Source organism: Phodopus roborovskii, unplaced genomic scaffold (assembly GCF_943737965.1).
Source record: "Phodopus roborovskii unplaced genomic scaffold, PHOROB, whole genome shotgun sequence".
Taxonomy (NCBI): Eukaryota; Metazoa; Chordata; class Mammalia; order Rodentia; family Cricetidae; genus Phodopus; species Phodopus roborovskii.
In genome coordinates, this window is record NW_026125554.1 from 3,960,814 (window position 1) to 3,979,845 (window position 19,032).

The 19,032-nt window shown below is 37.9% G+C and overlaps 1 protein-coding gene across 2 annotated transcripts; it reads right to left on the minus strand.

Annotated features, from left to right (window-relative positions):
* Positions 1–128: 128 nt before the first annotated feature.
* Positions 129–16,156, minus strand: LOC127216725 (zinc finger protein 14-like). 2 transcript variants are annotated; one of them, XM_051177542.1, is made up of 4 exons: positions 16,092–16,150; positions 3,792–3,918; positions 3,527–3,584; positions 129–2,094 (listed from the first exon to the last, which is right to left on the minus strand). In XM_051177542.1, exons 1-4 carry the CDS (start codon positions 16,092–16,094, stop codon positions 606–608), a joined length of 1,677 nt encoding a protein of 558 aa, XP_051033499.1. In that variant the 5' UTR covers positions 16,095–16,150; the 3' UTR covers positions 129–605. The 2 variants fall into 2 exon arrangements, with proteins under 2 accessions (XP_051033499.1, XP_051033500.1); XM_051177543.1 differs by lacking the exon at positions 3,527–3,584 and having other exon boundaries at positions 16,092–16,156.
* Positions 16,157–19,032: the final 2,876 nt, after the last annotated feature.

Below are 19,032 nucleotides of genomic sequence, written 5' to 3' on the forward strand. Positions count from 1 at the left end.
AGGCAAGGGGAATACTGAAAATGGAAATGGTGAAGGCTATCCCACATTGCTAATGTTGATAATATTTCTCACCAGGGTGAGATCTTTTATGCTTGATAAAATAACAATGACAAAGAGTTTACCAAATGTTTACACACAGAGGATTTTTCTCCAATGTGAATGTTTTTTATTACTCTTGTGCCAAGTGGAGTACTGAAGGTTATCTACAATCCTTACCACAATTATGCTACCAACTGGTGTGAGGCATTTCATGTCTGTTAACATTACCAGAGCACCTGAAGGCTTTTCCACAATCCTTATATGCATAAGCCCTGTTTTTTGAGTGAACTCTTTCATGCCTTTTAAAGTCACTAGAGTTAAATCTTTCAAATGTTTTACACACAAAGGGTTTCTCTCCAGTGTAATTTTCTTTCATGCAAGTTACAGTTAGAAGAAGTTTAAGGTTTTTCCTGCAATGTTTACATGAATTAGGCTTCTCTGCAGTGTCTTTTCATAAATGTTCAGATGACTGGAGCAGGTGAATGCTTTTCCACAACACTTAATACATAACACTTCACTCCACTGTGGACTATTTTGTAAGCCTTACACAAACTGAAATTGGCCTGTCAACAATGCTTATATGCATAAGGCTTCTCTCCAGTGTGACGTCTTTCATGTCTGTACCGACTACTGGAGTCACTGAAGGATTTTCCACAATGCTTACATGCATAAGGCTTGTCTTTGGAGTGAACTCTTTCATGCTTGTTAAGATCACTAGACTGAATGAACAGTTTCCCACATGTTTTGCAGACAAAGGATTTCTCTCCAGTGTGAATTTTTTCATGTAAATTTCGACAAGTAGAAGTTTTGAAGGTTTTTCCACAATGTTTACATGCATAAGGCTTCTGTCCACTGTGAACTCTTTCATGAATACTCAGTTGATTGGAGCGAGTAAATGCTTTCCCACAAATCTTACACACATAAGGCTTCTCTCCAGTGTGAACTCTTTCATGAGCTTTACATGAACTGAAATTGGTGAAGGTTTTTCCACAATGCTTACAAGTATAAGGTTTCTCTCCAGTATGAATCCTTTCATGTCTGTTACGACGACTGGAGTCACTGAAGGCTTTTCCACAATACCTACATGCATAAGGATTCTCTCCAGTGTGACTCCGTTCATGTCTGTTACGACGACTTAAGTCGCTGAAGGCTTTTCCACAATGCTTACAGGCATAAGGCTTTTCTCCACTGTGAATTCTTTCATGAATATTACAATAAGCCGAACTGGTGAAGGTTTTCCCACAATACTTACATGCATAAGGCTTTTCTCCAGTGTGAATTCTTTCATGGATGTTTCGGTAAGTGGAGCTGGTGAAGCCTTTTCCACAATATTTACATGCATAAGGATTCTGTCCCTTGTGACTGCTTTCATTACTGTTATGATAACTGTACCGTGTGCAGGCTTTTCCAAAATGTTTACAAACATAAGGCTTCTCTCTTTTGTGAGTTACTTCATGGTTTTCTAAACATTTTGCATAATTAAATGTTTTGCCACATTGACTACAAATATATCTTTTCTCTCCAATATGACTTTTTTCATGGTTTATAAAGCTAGTGGAATCAATGATGGACTTTTCATAGAGCTTACACACAAATTTTTTAACTTCTTTATGAAGTCCATCATTCTGGCGACATGTGTATCTCATTAATACATTCTTATTGAGTTTATCTCTATCGTGAGTTCTCTCCTGAGGCTGCTCAAAGGGGAGACTCCTACAAGTTTCATTACACTGTTGTCTGTTGCAGGGTTTCTCCTTGGGAGAAGTTTCCAATACTAGAAGTGATTCAGAATGGTGGATATCTTCCCAATGTGCCTGATATGTAAAAGCTTTTGCCTTAGCTTCCTTACATACAGATGGTATCCCTCTAGTTTTTTCTCTGAGATACGCATATAAGGCTGAATGACTAATGATGCTTCTTACATGAAAAGGGCTTTCACAAACTCTTATTGCTGGAGGCATGTCTTTATTAATGCTATTCCCTGTAATAGGTTCCTGGTTTGTATCACAACTACTAGTGCATGCATATCCACAGTCTTTCTCAATCACCTGAGCTCTGAAAAAGAAATGAGAAAAGCATTATTGTAGCCAAGAAAAATATTGGAGGTTGACTTGTGTGGACCACTACAACTATATCTTTCAGGGGCAATAAACAAACAAACAAACATGTAAAGATCCTATCATGTGTACAGAAGTAGACTGTGGACTTTACTTTTATAAGAAGTATGAAAGAGCTGTATCACAGGCTTTGATATTAAGAACAAGTCTTAGTCTTCCAGCAGACAGATTTGATGACCAGCATTCATGTGGAGGGCTCACAAATTAACTTTTATTCTTGATGTAAAGGATCACTTGTTCTCTTCTTCCTTCCACAATTTTTTTTATTAATCATAAGTGGTGTATACAAGAATACAAACACATGAACATATGAGTGGCATAAAAGGAGTGAACATAGAGGCTAGAGTCCTATTGTTAGAAGACAATCATAACAATCACTTGTAGTGATGAAACACTGTGGCCTTTGAGTGTTCTATATACTCAGCCAGTGTTGGTTTGTTAGTTATTAACAAGATCCATCAGAATGAGACCCTCAAATAAGAAATTGGCTCAGATTAGCTTGTAAACAAGTCTGTGGGAGCATTTTCACATTCTTTATTGATAAAGGAGAGATTCAAAAATGTCAGGTAGTGTGCCCATGGATAGGAGTACATGAGCTGTGTGTGAAAGATGCCTGCTGGTTAGTTTTGGTCAACTGGACACAAACTAAGACACACATCTGAGAAAAGGGAACCAGAAAGGAGAAAATTCCTTTATCAGACTGACATTTAGGCCTGCCCATGGAAGCATTTTCTTGATCACTGATTGAGGCAGAGTGCCCCAACCCAATCTGATGTCTCTGGGGAGATGTAGGGCAGGGTTGAATAACCCAGAAGCTGAGTAATGGATAAGGAGCACCCCTGAAAACAGAATTTTTCTCCATCACCTCTGCCTCAGTTTGCACCTCCAGATTCCTGCCATGTCTGTGTCCCTGCCCTGACTTCCCTTTATGATGGGACTGTGACAAGAAAGTGTAAGCAAAAATGAACTCCACCCCTGGGGGTGGGGGAGGGGCTGTCATATATATATATATATATATATATATATATATATATATATATATATCTCAACTATATTACAGCTCTAACCTAAAATAAAAACTCAGAATGATGTATAGAAAGACAGTAAATACTTTCGGATATGAAGTGAAATTGGGTATAATAATCTGCAGGAAAAGCTTTCAGAGCTTAATGTTACATGGCATATTTGTGATGTTAATAGATTACACAGGCAGGGTACTCAAATATTGAATGGTGGAGCACTACTCCATTGCAGGAATTTGTGTAGTATCATTTTTCACTTAGGTGTATTTGGAACATGTGGCAGGATCTTAGTTGTCTTTTGAGTCCCACATGTTTGACATAAATTCTGTTCTACTGAATATAAATTACCCCATATTTCTGCTGAGTTCTTTGTAGTCCTCTTCACTATTTTCTTCTAGTGCTTTCTCTAGAAGAAAATCCAGAATACTTTATGACATTCATATTGAACATAAAGAATTGTTGCAACCTAGGTTTTATGACATGGGTATTCACATGAAATTCACCACAGTTCCTTCAAGAATCCAAATCACAACCACAACACTACACACATAAGCAGAAAACAGTCCTTCTCTGACTGAAGAAGCAATGAACTTTTTTTTTTTTTTTTTTTTACCTATAGAGATCAGGTTCAAAAATGTTTCCTCCATCACAGTACTGTAGAGCTTCTTCTGAGTAGAATCCAACAATGCCCATTCTCCTACAGTAAAGTCCACAGCCACATCCTCAAAGGTCACTGGCTCCTAAGAGTACATATATTAGGATAGTTATTTGTAGCAGACACACTGATGGGATACAGAATTATGAAGCACATATGTTTCTAAAAAATCTCTAAATGTTTCTTTAGTAAGATTAAAGAATACCTGGGGGATGCTACTTTGATTACTTGATGTAATGAAGGAGGACCCAATGTCTCAGTTATTATTCACCTGCTAGAAGAAACATTATCATCAAGCAACTATTATAAAAGAAAGCACTTAATTGGGTCTTATGTACACTTTTAGAAGTGTACAGCTGGAATTTCCAACTGGGCCCCATTCCTCTCACTCCAAATCCCACTCTCTCAGAAAGACCTCCAATAGGTCTGCTTCCACATTCCTGGTGATCACAGCAGCCAGAGGCTCTCAGAGGGTCCACCAAAAGTGTTATAATCGGGCATGAATCTAGCTTGTGGAAAATGCACCATCACCTCTTGCCTACAGGGGATTTAAGGCCCTAGCTTTAGAGCAGCCATGTGATTTCTCTCCTGTCCCCTTCTCCCAAGCATCACTCAGGAGAACTTTGCCCAAATAAACCTTGTTTTTTACTTCTAATTCATCTTGATCTGGCTTACTGTGTTGGCAAATAAACCTATTATTGGATTACAGAAAACTCATTAGAGACTTAGTTAATGATTTTCGGTGATGGAAAGCAGAAAGACATAGAATTAAAACAGTAGCTGAATGTTTTAGTCCTTATCCAAAGGCAGCAGGTAAAAAGATGCCTGGCACTGTCTTTTAAAACCTCAAAGATCATCCCCACTGACACACCTCCTATGATAGGGTTACATTTCCTAAAAATGTTGCACACAATTCCACTAACTGGTAAACAAGATTTCAAATATGTGAGCCCAATGGAGCACAGTCAAATTCAAGACAACACAGGAATGTGAGAGGCAGTGTTTCATGAACTATATAGGGATTACCTTAGTGGTAGGAAGGAGCTGACAGACAATTACACTTTATTCCTAATTGTGTTTGATTTAACTAGCAGTTTCAGGGTTCTGCATTTTATGGTCTGTACCCTTCAATTGTGATATGAAATGAACTCCTGCCTTCAGTCACTTTTCTGAGGCCTCCATGACCTACAATACAGGTTGGCTGACAATATGCCATGTTTGCTACAATATTTACCAGATATGGATAGGAAATTGTACTGTTTGTTTTAGGTTAACTTTACACTAGCTAGAGTCATCAGAAAAGAAGGAGTCTCAATTGAGAAAATGCCTCCATAATGTCCATCTGTAAGGCATTTTTTAGTAATCAATGGGGGATGACCAATCCAGTGTGGATGGTGCCATCTCTGGGCTGCTGGTCCTGGGTTCTTCAAGAAAGCAGGCTGAGCAAGCCATGGGGAGCAAGCTAGCAAGAAGTACTCCGCCATGGCCTCTGTATCAGCTCCTGCCTCCAGGTTCCTGCTCTGCTTGAGTTTCTGCCTTGACTTGCTTTGGTAATAAACACCAACATTGAAGTGTAAGCTGAAGAAGCCCTTTCCTCAACTTGCTTTTTCATCATGGTGTTTTGTTACTGTAATAGAAACCCAAACTAAAACAGAACTCAATAGGAAAGAAAATTGGATTAATAGATGACTCTTCTGAATAATAAACAATGTAGGGTTCCACAGTTTGAATTTAGGACAGTTTTACTGCCCTAAATCTCCAGCCACCTGGAATTTAAGAGAAAAATTATGTTTCCCTTTCTCTATGTTTTTTTTTTTGTGTGTGTGTGTGTGTGTATTTAGAACAACATCCACCTAAACAAGTGATTTCTTAATGACTTACAGCTATATCAATTACAGAAACAAAATTATGTATGTTAAACAAGAACAGTTAAGTTTTAAGTAAGGTCAATGGCCAAAGACATTAAGGGAAATGAATACAATTATTGAGAAGGAGCTTAATGTCACAACCATGAATGTTTCAAATTCTTAATGTCACCAAAGCACTTTAGATAATATCAGCCAAACACTTTGGCATGATGGGATTGGTCATCAAGAAGGTCATACATAACCAAAACCAAAACCAAAACAAAAAAGAAAGAAAGAAAGAAAGAAATTCATGGCTCTCTGGGGATGGAGAGTCTTTTGCTTTGTGAGTGTGGTCACTGGAACGTTGTCATGCTAATTAATGCAGATGACCACACACATCTGTACCCACTAACTGAACTCAGTGGGTTATAAAATCAAAAGAACCCAAGACACATGAAATTAAATGTTGGGTACGCTGGAGTTATAAGGGCTAGATATGACTACAATACATTATTCATATGGCGGAAATTCCCAGTAATAAACATATATTAAATGATTTTTTCATCTTTTAATAACAAAGCAATAAAATAGATATCTGTTTGATTATGAAAGAGGTAAACAGATGAAAAGCTTGCTATGCAAGCCTGAAGAAAAGCGAATAGTCACCTTGGTGGGAGTTTAAACTGCTGCAATTAACAAGCAACTTAGTGGGAACTTGCCTCAAAAGGGGAAACAGAGCACTATTTCACCAGGTTATACATCTTTCCACATGTAAGGAAAACTGTCTTGTACACTACAACAGATACATGTACTCATGGTCATTGCTGTTCTAGTACCAATACCTAGAAACAAATAAGCCTGATGTTCATTAACTAATAATGTCTGAATAATGGTGCTATATCACATAAATATGGAAATTTGAATCTGCAATAAAGACTGAAAGTTTTCGGCAAATGGATGTTACTGGAAATGTAATTATATCTAGCCAAGTATCTGTAGCACACAAAGATAAGTGCTGCCTGTTTATCTTATCAATAGATTCTGTCTTTGACCTCTTACTCATCTGCTTCATAAAGAACATGGAGAAGAGAGGTTCCATGAGATCTGGGGGCAGTGAGGGTGGTATAAGCATAGCAGCAGGTATGTGATGTGCAAGTACAGTGGTAGATATAGTGAGGATAAAAAGGACAAAACAAGTATGGGAAAGAAAACAGGAAAAGTTTGCAGTATCAATGTTCAGGATTTTCCTTCATTATACAGTGATTTCCACGTCAACCTGATGGTACAGAAGTAGTGGTGAAGACTGGTAGTGGTGTCCTATGTTTTTGATCCCAGCATTTGGGAGGCAGAGGCATGTGGATCTCTGTGAGTTCAAGGTCAGCCTGGTCTATATAGTGAGTCCCAGGACAGCCAATGTTGCTACACAGAGAAGCCCTATCTCAAAAATCAAAACAAAACAACAATAAAATGAAGTGGTGATACAAGCCTTTAATCCAAGAATATGTGAGGGTATCTCCAAATGCAAAGATAGCCTGGTCAGCACAACTAGTTTTCAGGGCTACACAGAGAAACCCCGTTGCCAAAAACAAAATAAAACAATGAAAGCAATAATAATGTGTTAAATATTAAATAAAAATTAAAAATAAAATGAAAATCAAAGTAGCTATACATACAAGTATAATAAATATATTAAAAATATATAGCACATTCAAGTCAAGGTTCAGTTATAACACATTGTCCTCAGCAGGTAAACAACAGCTTGTCTTTCTTTCAGATGAACATTCCGAAGCTTTCGTATTAGTCAGAAATTATATTATGAATAAAACCAGCTATCTGAAGGCTAAAGGAAGGAGTTGAAATGACAGCACTATTTCTCAATGTCTGTAATCTTGAAAATTACTGATTACTCTCCCTTCTGGTTGGACTAGAACATAGGAAAACTATGAGCAGCACAAAATCCAATTCCAATTCCATGAAACTGCCATAATCCCTGGGCTTTTTCATGTTCCGTAAAGTTTGGAAAACTTTCCAAAATTCTAGGTTTAATTTGAAAAATGATCACTCCTGGCCAGTCCTTCCAGGGCTGAATAGGATGAAGGAAGTCCCAATCTTCTCCTCCAGCTCCTGAGATCAAATCCCAAGTCTCATATCCAGCTCTGTAACAAAAAACTTGCCATGGTCTCCCTTTCTTCTCTGACCCCCAACACCAAAAGATCACAAGCATCTATTCTCCAACATTCCTTCCATCAATTCATCCAATTTTCCCAGCCTAAAACATCAGCAGGCATTCCCTAGAAACACACCAGCTGAGCAGGTCAGAATAGGTAAGCTAATAATTCCTTCACCATTCCCTCCTCTCCTCCAAATCCAATTCCCCAGTCTCATCACCATCTCTGCAATAGAACACTTACTGCAGCTTTCCTTCCCACTTTGGCCACCTCTCCTGGGCATTCCACAGACCCTCCTAACTTACTTCTCTCTACTTGTTGCTTTAGCCCAAACCCCAACTCCAGCAGGCCTCTCTGCTAACCACAGACCTCTCCTGTATGGGAAGCAGGTAGACTGTCTGTAGATCCACTCCTTCAGTTCCTCTAGGTCCAACTCCCAAGTCTCATCTCCAGCACAATATATAGCAGAGCCTATAGGGGGACCTCTCTTCACGGCCTTCCCATTATAAGAAGATGAACTAAATGGATTCTAGTTGAACACACTGCTCTGCTCCCTCCTGTGAACCCCACAGGACCCCTGGCTTATCCTATTCCTAAGTGTCAGCTCCAACACCCGGAAATATATTTTACCTTGAACCCACAGTGGCCACAACTATCAGGGCCAAAGAAATTCCTATGAGGCATAGTCATCAGACTCTATGAGGATCCAGAGGAGAACCAGACACCAAGAAACAAAATGCCCATCCAACAAAGACAAATCCAAAATCAGTCCTTTGCATATAATTCATCCCAAACCCAGATGCCTAGATACCAGCATAAAAACACAAGCAATAAGAGTCTGGGCAATGTCTCCACTACAATCCAGCTATCCTACCACAGCAAGCCATGAACATCACAACATAGTTGAAGCACAAGACTGTAAAATCGAGTATATGAAGATAATAGAGGTCCCTATATGAATACTTTGTTTTGGAATGGATTTTCATTTATTGATACAATTTAAGGTCAATCTTATGATGTGTATATTTCTCCTTTTGTTTAGGTATTGTGTTTATATAGCTCATTTAGAAATGTAATGTATAATTCAATACAGATTATAGATAGTACCTATGATAGTCAGATATTATAGTTAAGTTAGTTAAGATTTCTAGATATACAGACATGTATTTGAGATGAATAGGCATTCTTCAAACCTTTCAAAGACCTACAGAATATGGCATTTAAAATGGTTTAGGGTTTTTCTTGACAGTGAGACATAAATGCTCGTGGCAACACCACCTGCGTCAAAAAGGAAGATGGACATTGAGGAAACTCGTTATGGAGTTTACTTTCAATATGGCAAGACTAGCCATTTGGACAAGATACTGCTCATGTCTGGACTGTTTGACTTCATGAAGTATAAACTGGACATGCAGGACCTACAGAAAAGTGACTGCTGATTCAAGCTGGACATTGCTACAGAGTTCCTGCTTCATGGAACAGTCTTCCAGACAGTCTTCAGGACACAGAGAAAAGTGACTGACAAACTGCCAATACAAGAAGACAGTTTAAAGTTTCCTGCTTTGCTGAAGAGTCTGCCAGACACACTATGGCCTATGGGCTAAAGATGGAAGATTACAGAAGAACTTCAGGTGACTAACAAGGCAAGATGTCTCTGTCATTTCTAGAGTTTATATACTATCCTTCTGTGGTCTTTAAAGGAGTTGAAGACAGTTATGGTTATAGTTTTTCTTAGTTAGGATTAAAGATAAGTTACTTTAGACACACAAAGATAGGATAGATGATGGAATATTTTCTCCAAATCTTGCTAAATGTTAATGGACTAAATATTGTTAAATGTGATTCTTATTTGATAACTGTTGTGTGATATATTTTACTATGTTAAGGTTAAAACTCTTCATTTAGACAGAAAAGAGGAGATGATGGGAAATGAACTAAATATTGTTAACTGTGATTCTTACTTGATAATTGTTATGTGATATATTTTGCTATGCTAAGGTTAAAACCCTTCTTTTTATTTAGACAAAAAAGAAGAGATGATAGGAGATGCCATTATGTATATATGTTTCTCATACTGGTTAATGAATAAAGCACTGTTGGCCAATAGGAAAGGAAGATAGGAGGGACTAGGGGACAAGGAGGAAAGAAGAAGTAGTAAGGAGGAGTGAAGATGGAGAGTCTGGAGAAGGCAGAACCCCCAGCCGCCTCTTGCTGTAAGACCATGTGAAAATACATAGATCAACAGAAATGGGCTAATAATTAAGACAGAGCTAGCCGATTAGAAACTAGTAACTGGCCAACAGATTATATCAAATACAGAGTCTCTGTGTGTTATTTGGGGCTGGCACGGTGGCAGGACAAGACAGGAGAAGGCGGCGGGAGAAAAAACCTTACTCCTTACAGAAGGAAATGAATTAGACTGTCCAAGGGCTGAAAATAAAAATTGAAGCAATAAAGAAAACACAAACTGTGGGAATTCTGGAAATGAAAAATCTAGGAATTTGTACAGGAACTACAGAGGCAAGTTTAATCAAGGTGGGAGAGAGAATCTCAGGCTCTGAAGATATGATAGAAGAAATAGATACATCTGTGAAGGAAAATGTCAACCTAAAAATCTCCTGACACAAAATAGCCAGGAAATCTGGGACACTATAAAAAAAAAAAAATCAAATCTAAGAATAACAACAATAGAGGAAGAAGAATAATTCTACCTCAAAGGCCCAGAAAGCATTTAAAAAAAATAGAGAAAAATTACCCTAACCTAAATAAGGACATACCTATAAAGGTACAAGAAGCATACAGGACACCCAAATAGAATGAACCAGAAAAGAAAGTCTCCTCACCATATAACAAAACACCAAACATATAAAACCAAGAAAGACTATTAAAAGTTGCAAGACCAAGTAACATATAAAGGGAGATGATTGACTTCTCAATGGAGACTAAAGCCAGAAGAGTCTGGCCAGATGTGTGTAGTCTCTAAGAGACCACAGGTAACAGTTACCCAGCAAAACTTTTATATACTGTAGATGGAGAAAACAAGATATTACTTGATAAAGCCAAGTTTTAACAATATTGAGCTACAAACCCAGACATACAGAAAGTCTAGAAGGAAAATTTCAACCTATAAAAATTAACTGTATTTATAAAAACACAGGGAATAATCTGAGACAAGCAAAATCAAAAGAAGGGAAGCGCGCGCACACACACACACACACACACACCATCACCAACAACAAAATAACAAGAATCAGCAATCACTAGTCATTGATATCTCTTATTATCAATCATATCAAGATCCTAGTAAAGACATTGACTAACAAAATAAATGCAAAAAAAAAAAAACAGAATCCATCCTTGTGTTGAATCCAAGAAACATACCTCAATATCAAGCACAGACATTACCTCAGGGTAAAGGGATGAAAAAAGATATTCCAAGTGAATGGACCTCAGAAGTAAACTGGTGTAGCCATTTTAATGTATATAACAAAATAGATTTCAAATCTAAACTAATCAAAATATATAGGGAAGGATATTTCATACTCATCAGAGGAAAGATCTATCAAGACATTTCAATTCTTAAAATCTATCTCTCAAACACAAGAGTACCAAAGTTTGTAAACGAAATATTTCTATAGCTTAAATCACACATTGATTCTCTCACCCTGATAGTGGGAGGCTTCAATAGCCCACTTTTACCAATAAACATGTCACCCAGGCAAAAACTAAACAGAGAAATATTGGAGCTAACAAAAAATTATAAGCCAAATTGACCTAACATATATTTACAGAACATTTCACCTCATGAAATGTTCTCTCAAATTGACCACATACTTGGACAGAAACTAAGACTCAAGAGATTAAAAAAAAAAAATTTTTTTTAAACTCCTCAAATCCTATCAGATCACCACAGATTAAATCTGGATGTCACCAAGAAAACAACAGAAAGCTTGAAAACTAATGAAAACTGAACAACTCTCTATTCAATGAAAAATGGGTCAAGACAGAAATAAAGAAATGAATTCCTAGAATTCACTGAAAAAAAATATTAGGCATACCCAAACTTACAGGGAACAATAAAGGCGCTTCTAAGAGACAAGTTCACAGCACTAAGTTCCTACATAAAAATATTGGAGAGATCTCATACTACCAATTTAACAGCACACATGTAAGCTCTAGAACAAAATGAAAGAAATATATAGGAAAAGCAGACATCAAGAAATAATCAAACTGAGGCCTGAAGTCAACAAAATAGAAAGAGAGCAACACAAAGAATCAATGAAACCCAGAGTTGGTTCTTTTAGAAAATCAGCAAAATGGGGGCTGAAGAAATGGATCAGAGGTTAAGAGGACTGTTTGCTTTTCCAGAGGTCCTGACTTCAATTCTGCACAACCACATTGAGCTCACAATGATCTATAGTGGGATCTGATGCCCTCTTCTGGCTTAAAGTTTCACATGCAGATAGGGCACTCATATACATATAAATAAGTAAATAAATGTTTCAAAAAAGATCAACAGGATTAAGAGAGAGAGAGAGAGAGAGAAAGAGAAAGAGAGAGAGAGAGTGGGGCATTGGTGTCCCACGCCTTTAATCCCAGAACTTGGGAGGCAGAGGCAGGCAGATCTCTGTGAGTTCAAGGCCAGCCTGGTGCACAGAGCTAGTTCCAGTACAGGCTCCAATGCAATACAGAAAAACCCTGTCTCAAAAAAAAAAAAAAAAAAACCGAACAAGACAGACAAACCCTTACCTAAACTAACAACTGAAAGATGGAGATGGAATACTCAAATTACCAAAAACCAGAATGAAAAGGGGACATAACAATAGACATCAAGGAAATCCAGAGACTCATAAGGACATACTTTAAAACCCTGTACTTCACCAAACTGGAAAATCTAAAAGTCACAGACAATTTTCTCAATAGATACTTCACCAAAGTTAAACCAGGATCAGATAAACAATATATATACATCTATAATCCTTGGTGAAATATGAGTCATTAAAAATCACCTAACCCCTCCCCCGCAAAAAAAAAATCCATACCAACTGGCTTTAGTGCAGAATTCTACCAGACTTTCAAAGAGTTAATGCCCACACTACTCAAATTATTCCACAAAAGAGAAACAGAAGAAATGCTGTCCAATTCATTTTATTAGACCACAGGTTCCTTGATATGGTTTATGACAAACCACATAAAGAAGTAACAAAAAAGGAATTATAGATCAATTTTACTAATGCATTAGTATAAAAATACTCAATAAAATACTTGCAAACTGAATCCAAGAACACATCAAAAAGATTATCCACCATGAACAAATAGGCTTCATCCCAGAGATGCACAGATGATTTAACACACAAGATAAATGTATTCCATCAGATAAAGATAATGAAAGGGGGAAAAGATGATCATCTCATTAAAAGTAGAAAATTCCATTTGGCAAAAGCCAACACCCCTTCATGGCAAAATTCAGGAGAGATTAGGTGTACATGGAGCATACCTAAGCATAACAAAGGCAGTTTACAACAATCCTACAACCAACATCAAATTAAATGAAAAGAAACTCAAAGCAATTTCACTATAATCAGGAACAAGACAAGGTTGTCCACTCTCTCCATACCTATTCAATATAGTACTTAAAGATTTAGCTAGATCAATAAGACAACTGAAGGAGAAAAAGGAGATACAAATATAAAGAAAAAAGTCAAAGTATCTTTTTTTGTAGATGATATCATAGTATACATAAGTGACCATAAAATTCAACTGGAGAACTCCCACAACTGATAAACACTTTCAAAAAAACAGTTGGAAACTAGATTAACTAAAAATAATCAGTGCATTTCCTATACAGTAATGTTTAATGGACTGAGAAAGAAATCAGGGAAACACCACTTTCATAATAGTCTCAAATAATATAAAATATATTGAGGTAACTCTAACCAAGCAAGTGAAAAACGTGTATGATAAAAACTTCCAGTCTTTAAAGAAAGAAATTGAAGAAGATATTAGAAGATGGAACACTCTCCTATGCTCATGGATCAGTAGTATTAACATAGTAAAAATAGCCATTCTTTCGAAAGCGACCTATAAATTCAATGCAATCTCCATCAAAATTTCAAAACAATTCTCCACAGACCTTGGAAGGGCAAACTTCATATGGAAAAATAAAGTACTCAGAATGGCTAAAACAATTCTGACCAATAAAAGAATTACTGGGGGTGGGTCTCAATATACCTGATTTCATGTTGTACTACAAAGGTAGTAAAAACAGCATGATGTTGACATAAAAACAGAGAAGTTGATCAATGGGATCAAACTGAAGACCGCAACACAAATCTACATACCTCTAGACACCTGATTCTGGATAAAGAAGCCAGAAATACACGTTGGAAAAAAAAAAAAAAACAATATCTTCAACAAATGCTCTGGTCAAGCTGGTATTGGTGTGTAGAAAAATGGAAACAGTTCATACCACCGTGCACAAAACTCTTAGTCCAAGTGGATCAAACATCTCAACAGAAAACAAGATACACTGAACCTGACAGAAGAGAAGGTGGGGAATAGCCTTTAACACATCAGCACAGGAGATAACTTCCTAAACAGGACGGCTGTATAGCATAGGCACTAAGATCAATGATTAATAAATGGGACCCCATGAAACTTAGAAACTTCTGTATGGTAAAGTACACCATGGTTCAGAGAAAACAGCAATCTACAGAATAGATATCCAAAATAGATAATGAACTCAAGAAACTAGGTATCAAAAGATAAGCATAAAACTGCCAACAGAAGAAACTCAAGTAGCTGATAAATCTTAACTGTTCAAAATCCTTAGCCATGAGGGCAATGCAAATCAAAAGAACTGTGAGACTCCATCTTACACCTGTCAGAATGGCTAAGATTAGTAACACCAAGTAATAGCTCACATCGGCAAAGATGTGGATTAAGGAGAACACTCATCCATTGATGGAGGTACTGTAAACTTGAACAGCCACTATAGAAATCAATAGGGCATTTCCTCAGAAAGTTGGGACTTGATCTACCTCAAGATCTACATATACCATTCTTGGGCATAAACCCAAAGGATGCTTCATCATACTACAAGGATACTTGCTCAGCCATATTCATTGTTGCTCTAGTGATAATATCCAGAAACTGGAAACAGCTTAGTTGTCCTTCAACAGAAGAATGAATAATGAAAATGTAGTACTGATTACACAATGGAGTATCATTCAGGTGTTTTTTTTTTTTTTTTTGTTTTGTTTTGTTTTGTTTTTTTCTTGACATCATGAAATTTGAAAACAAATGAATAGAACTAGGAAAAAGATCATCCCAAGTAAGGTAACCCAGAAACAGAAAGATAAATATGGTATGTATTCATTTATATGTGGTTATTAGCAGTTAAGCAAATGATAACCAAGCTAAAATCCATAGACCCAGAGAGGTTAAGTAAGGAGAAAGTCTAGGGGGACATATAATGGAGGAAAATATAATAGATTTTACAGGTGGACTGGGGCAGGTGGGGAAAGGAACGAGGGGGTCAGGTGGGGAAGGGGAGCATAGATAGGGCTGAGGGAGAATATTCTGGAAGAGACAGCAGGAAAAGAAGGGACACACACACACACACACACACACACACACACACACACACACACACACACCAGACCCAAACAAACAAAAAACAGGAATACAAAAGGGAAATCCCAAAAACCATACTGATTCAAGTGTTAAGGAGTAGACACACTGATCTGTGAGGAGAAAAAAAAAAAAAAAAAAATTACAACACCAGGAGGCTTGGAGGAACAATTCTGAGGTCGACCAGATGAGGGTCGGGAGGGAAGGAGACAGAAATCAAATCCGTGATGATAACGGATAAAGCCTAAATCAAAGCAAACAGAAGCACAAGAACACCCTGCTCCCTACACAGCACCATCTGGACTCAGTATCCCCCAACCCGACCGCACTGCAAAGTCTATGGAGTGTAAGTCACGCCAAGGACTCGCCTGAGGGTGCTGGGGATTGCAGGGAAGCAGCTGCATCAAGGACAGAAAAGTGGTGGACTCAGGGCTCAAGGCCTCCTGCGGGGTGCACACTTCAAGCACAAGTGGGGATTGGCATTGCTGGGCCAGATTCCACCACCTTCCACTGGACTGCAGGGCTCCAGGGGAAACTCTAAGCGCTGGCTACGCAAACCCACCTGTCCCAAACCCGCCACCTAAGATTCCAGTCGTCCAAGGCACACTCACCATTCCGTGCTTCTGACGTGTCTTGGTATCCTCCCAAAGAGCAACGGAGTTAGCTGAACCCAAAACAGATCCCCACAAAGCTTAAGAAAGGCTTCCGGGACTCACGCCGCGACTGTCCGTGCTCCTGATTGGACAGTTCATTCCTTTTTAGTAATATGATCCCTGATTGGTGAGCTGTACTCACTCAGCGAAAAGGAGCTAAAATTTTTAGGGAAATTCAGGTCAAAGTCCTGACTCCCCGGACTCTAGAAGAAGGCGAACTTATGTGAATTAAAATACATGTAGGACTACATGATAAGGCCCTGACCCAAAACGAAACAAAGAAGCCGGCATGATGGCCGGCATTGGTCCAGAAAACTAGGTCCAAGACGGACAACAGTACCAAAAAGAGAACCTGTCTCGAAAAAAACAAACAAACAAAAAAAAAGACAAGGTAGCAAAATAAAGAACAACAAGTTTAAAAACAAAAACTCCAATGTATTCTCCTACCCTCTGGAATGGCCCTGTTTCTGATTTAGCATTTCACTCCATTGTAAGGTAACATGCTCTGGGAACTGGGATGTACTCGCACACTCTGTATTCGCCACCTGTTCTGTTCTGTACATTACCGTCTCCCCCCCCCCCCCCCGCCAAAAGGGGGGGGGTGCAGGGTAGAAATACGCCCCAAGTAGGTTTAAGCACAGGAAACACATGTAGTGCTTTATAGAAAACCTCAACCTCCAAGGAACTTCCTGGGTCTGCTCTGAACACACTGGGCCTGCCTATCCATGCCTCACTCTCCAGTATCTTATCAGACCACCATGCTTTAAAGTTGGAATTCAACTACAACACGAATTGCAGAAACCCTACAAACTCATGAAAACTGAACAAAGCACAATTGCACCATTCCTGGGTCAAGGAAGAAATAGAAAGAAATGAAAGATTTCCTAGAATTCAACAAGAATAAAGACACAATATACCCGAAATTATGGGACACTCTGAAAGCAGTGCTACGAGGGAAGTTCATTGCACTAAGTGCCCATATGAAGAAAATGGAGGATAGTCACATTAGAGAATTAACAGCCCAACTGAAAGCCTTAGAACAAAAAGAAGCAAACTCACCCCAGAGGAGTAGGCAACAGGAAATAATAAATTTGAGGGCTGAAATCAATAAAGTAGAAACTAGGAAAACAATACAAAGAATCAATGTAACAAAGAGTTGGTTTTTCGACAAAATCAACAAGACAGACAAATCTTTATCCAAATTAACCAAAAAGCAGAGAGAGAATATGCAAATCAACAAAATCAAAAATGAAAAGGGGAACATAACAGAAACTAAGGAAATCCAGACAATTTTCAGGTCATACTTTGAAAACTTGTACTCCACAAAATTTGAAAATTCAAAGGAAATGGAAAATTTTCTGGATAACTATCACTTACCAAAATTAAATCAAGAACAGACAAAAAATTAAATAGACCTATAACTGCTAATGAAATAGAAGCAGTCACCAAGAGCCTCCCAACCAAAAAAAAAAAAGCCATCTTCAGTGCAGAATTCTACAAGAAATTCAAAAAAGTGCTAATACCAATACTCCTCACATTGTTCCACTCAATAGAAGCAGAAGGTTCATTATCAAACTCTTCTTATGAGGCAACAATTACCTTGGTACCCAAGCCACCCAAAGATATAACTAAGAAAGAGTACTACAGACCAATACCCCTCATGAACATCGATGCAAAAATACTCAGCAAAGTACTGGAAAATGGAATCCAACAGCACATCAGAAAAATCATCCACCATGATCAAGTAGGCTTCATCCCAGGGATGCAGAGATGGTTCAGCATATGAAAATCTATCAATGTGATCCACCATATAAACAAACTGAAAAAGAAAAACCACATGATTGTCTCACTAGATGCTGAAAAAGCCTTTGACAAAATGCAACACCCTTTCACAATAAAGATCTTGGAGGGATCAGGGGCAACAGGAACATACCTAAACATAATAAAAGCAATATACAGTAAACCAACAGCCAACATCAAACTGAATGGAGAGAAACTTAAGGCGATTCCTCTAAAATCAGGAACAAGACAAGGCTTCCCATTCTCTCCATGTTTCTTCAATATTATACTTGAAGTTCTAGCTAAATCAATAAGACAACAAAAAAGAGATCAAGGAGATACAAATTGGAAAGGAAGAAGTCAAACTGTCACTATTTGCAGATGATATGCTAGTTTACATAAGCGACCCGAAAACCTCCACCAGGGAACTCCTACAGCTGATAAACACCTTCAGCAAACTAGCAGGATAAAAGATAAACAAAACAATCAATAGCCCTACTATATATAGACAGTGAAAGGGACGAGAAAGAAATCAGAGAAACAGCAACATAAAGTAGCTTACCAAACAAGTGAAAGATCTATATAGCAAGAACTTAGTGTCTTTAAAGAAAGAAATCTTGTCAAAAGCAATCTACAGATTCAATGCAATCCCCATCAAAATCTCAGCACAATTCTTCACTGGCCTTGAAAGGAAAATACTCAACTTTATATGGAAAAATGAAAGATCCAGGATAGCCAAAACAACCTGTACAATAAAGGAACTTCATTACCATCTCTGACTTCAAGCTCTACTATGGAGCCATAGCCCTGAAAACAGCTTGGTATTGGCACACAAATACACAGGTTGACCAATGGAATCTAATTGAAAATCTTGATATTAACCTACACACCTATGAATACCTGATTTTTGACAAAACAGCTAAAAGTATACAATGGAAGGAGGAAAGCATCTTCAACAAATGGTGCTGGCACAATTGGATGAGGGTGTGTAGAAGACTGCAGATAGACATATGTCTATCGCCATGCACAAGTTCAAATAGATCAAAGACCTCAACATAAATACAGCCACACTGAACCTGTTAGAATAGAAAGTGGTAGGTACCCTTGAACAAATTGGTAC

Bases quoted from the DNA above. Each gene is read 5' to 3' on its own strand.
- LOC127216725 (XM_051177542.1), bottom strand. The intron at 3,585-3,791 runs GTAAAAAAAAAA...ATTTTCTTCTAG, and splicing joins TTTGAACCTGATCTCTATAG to AGAAAGCACTAGAAGAAAAT. The intron at 2,095-3,526 runs GTAATTTATATT...TTTCTTTTTCAG, and splicing joins GAACTCAGCAGAAATATGGG to AGCTCAGGTGATTGAGAAAG.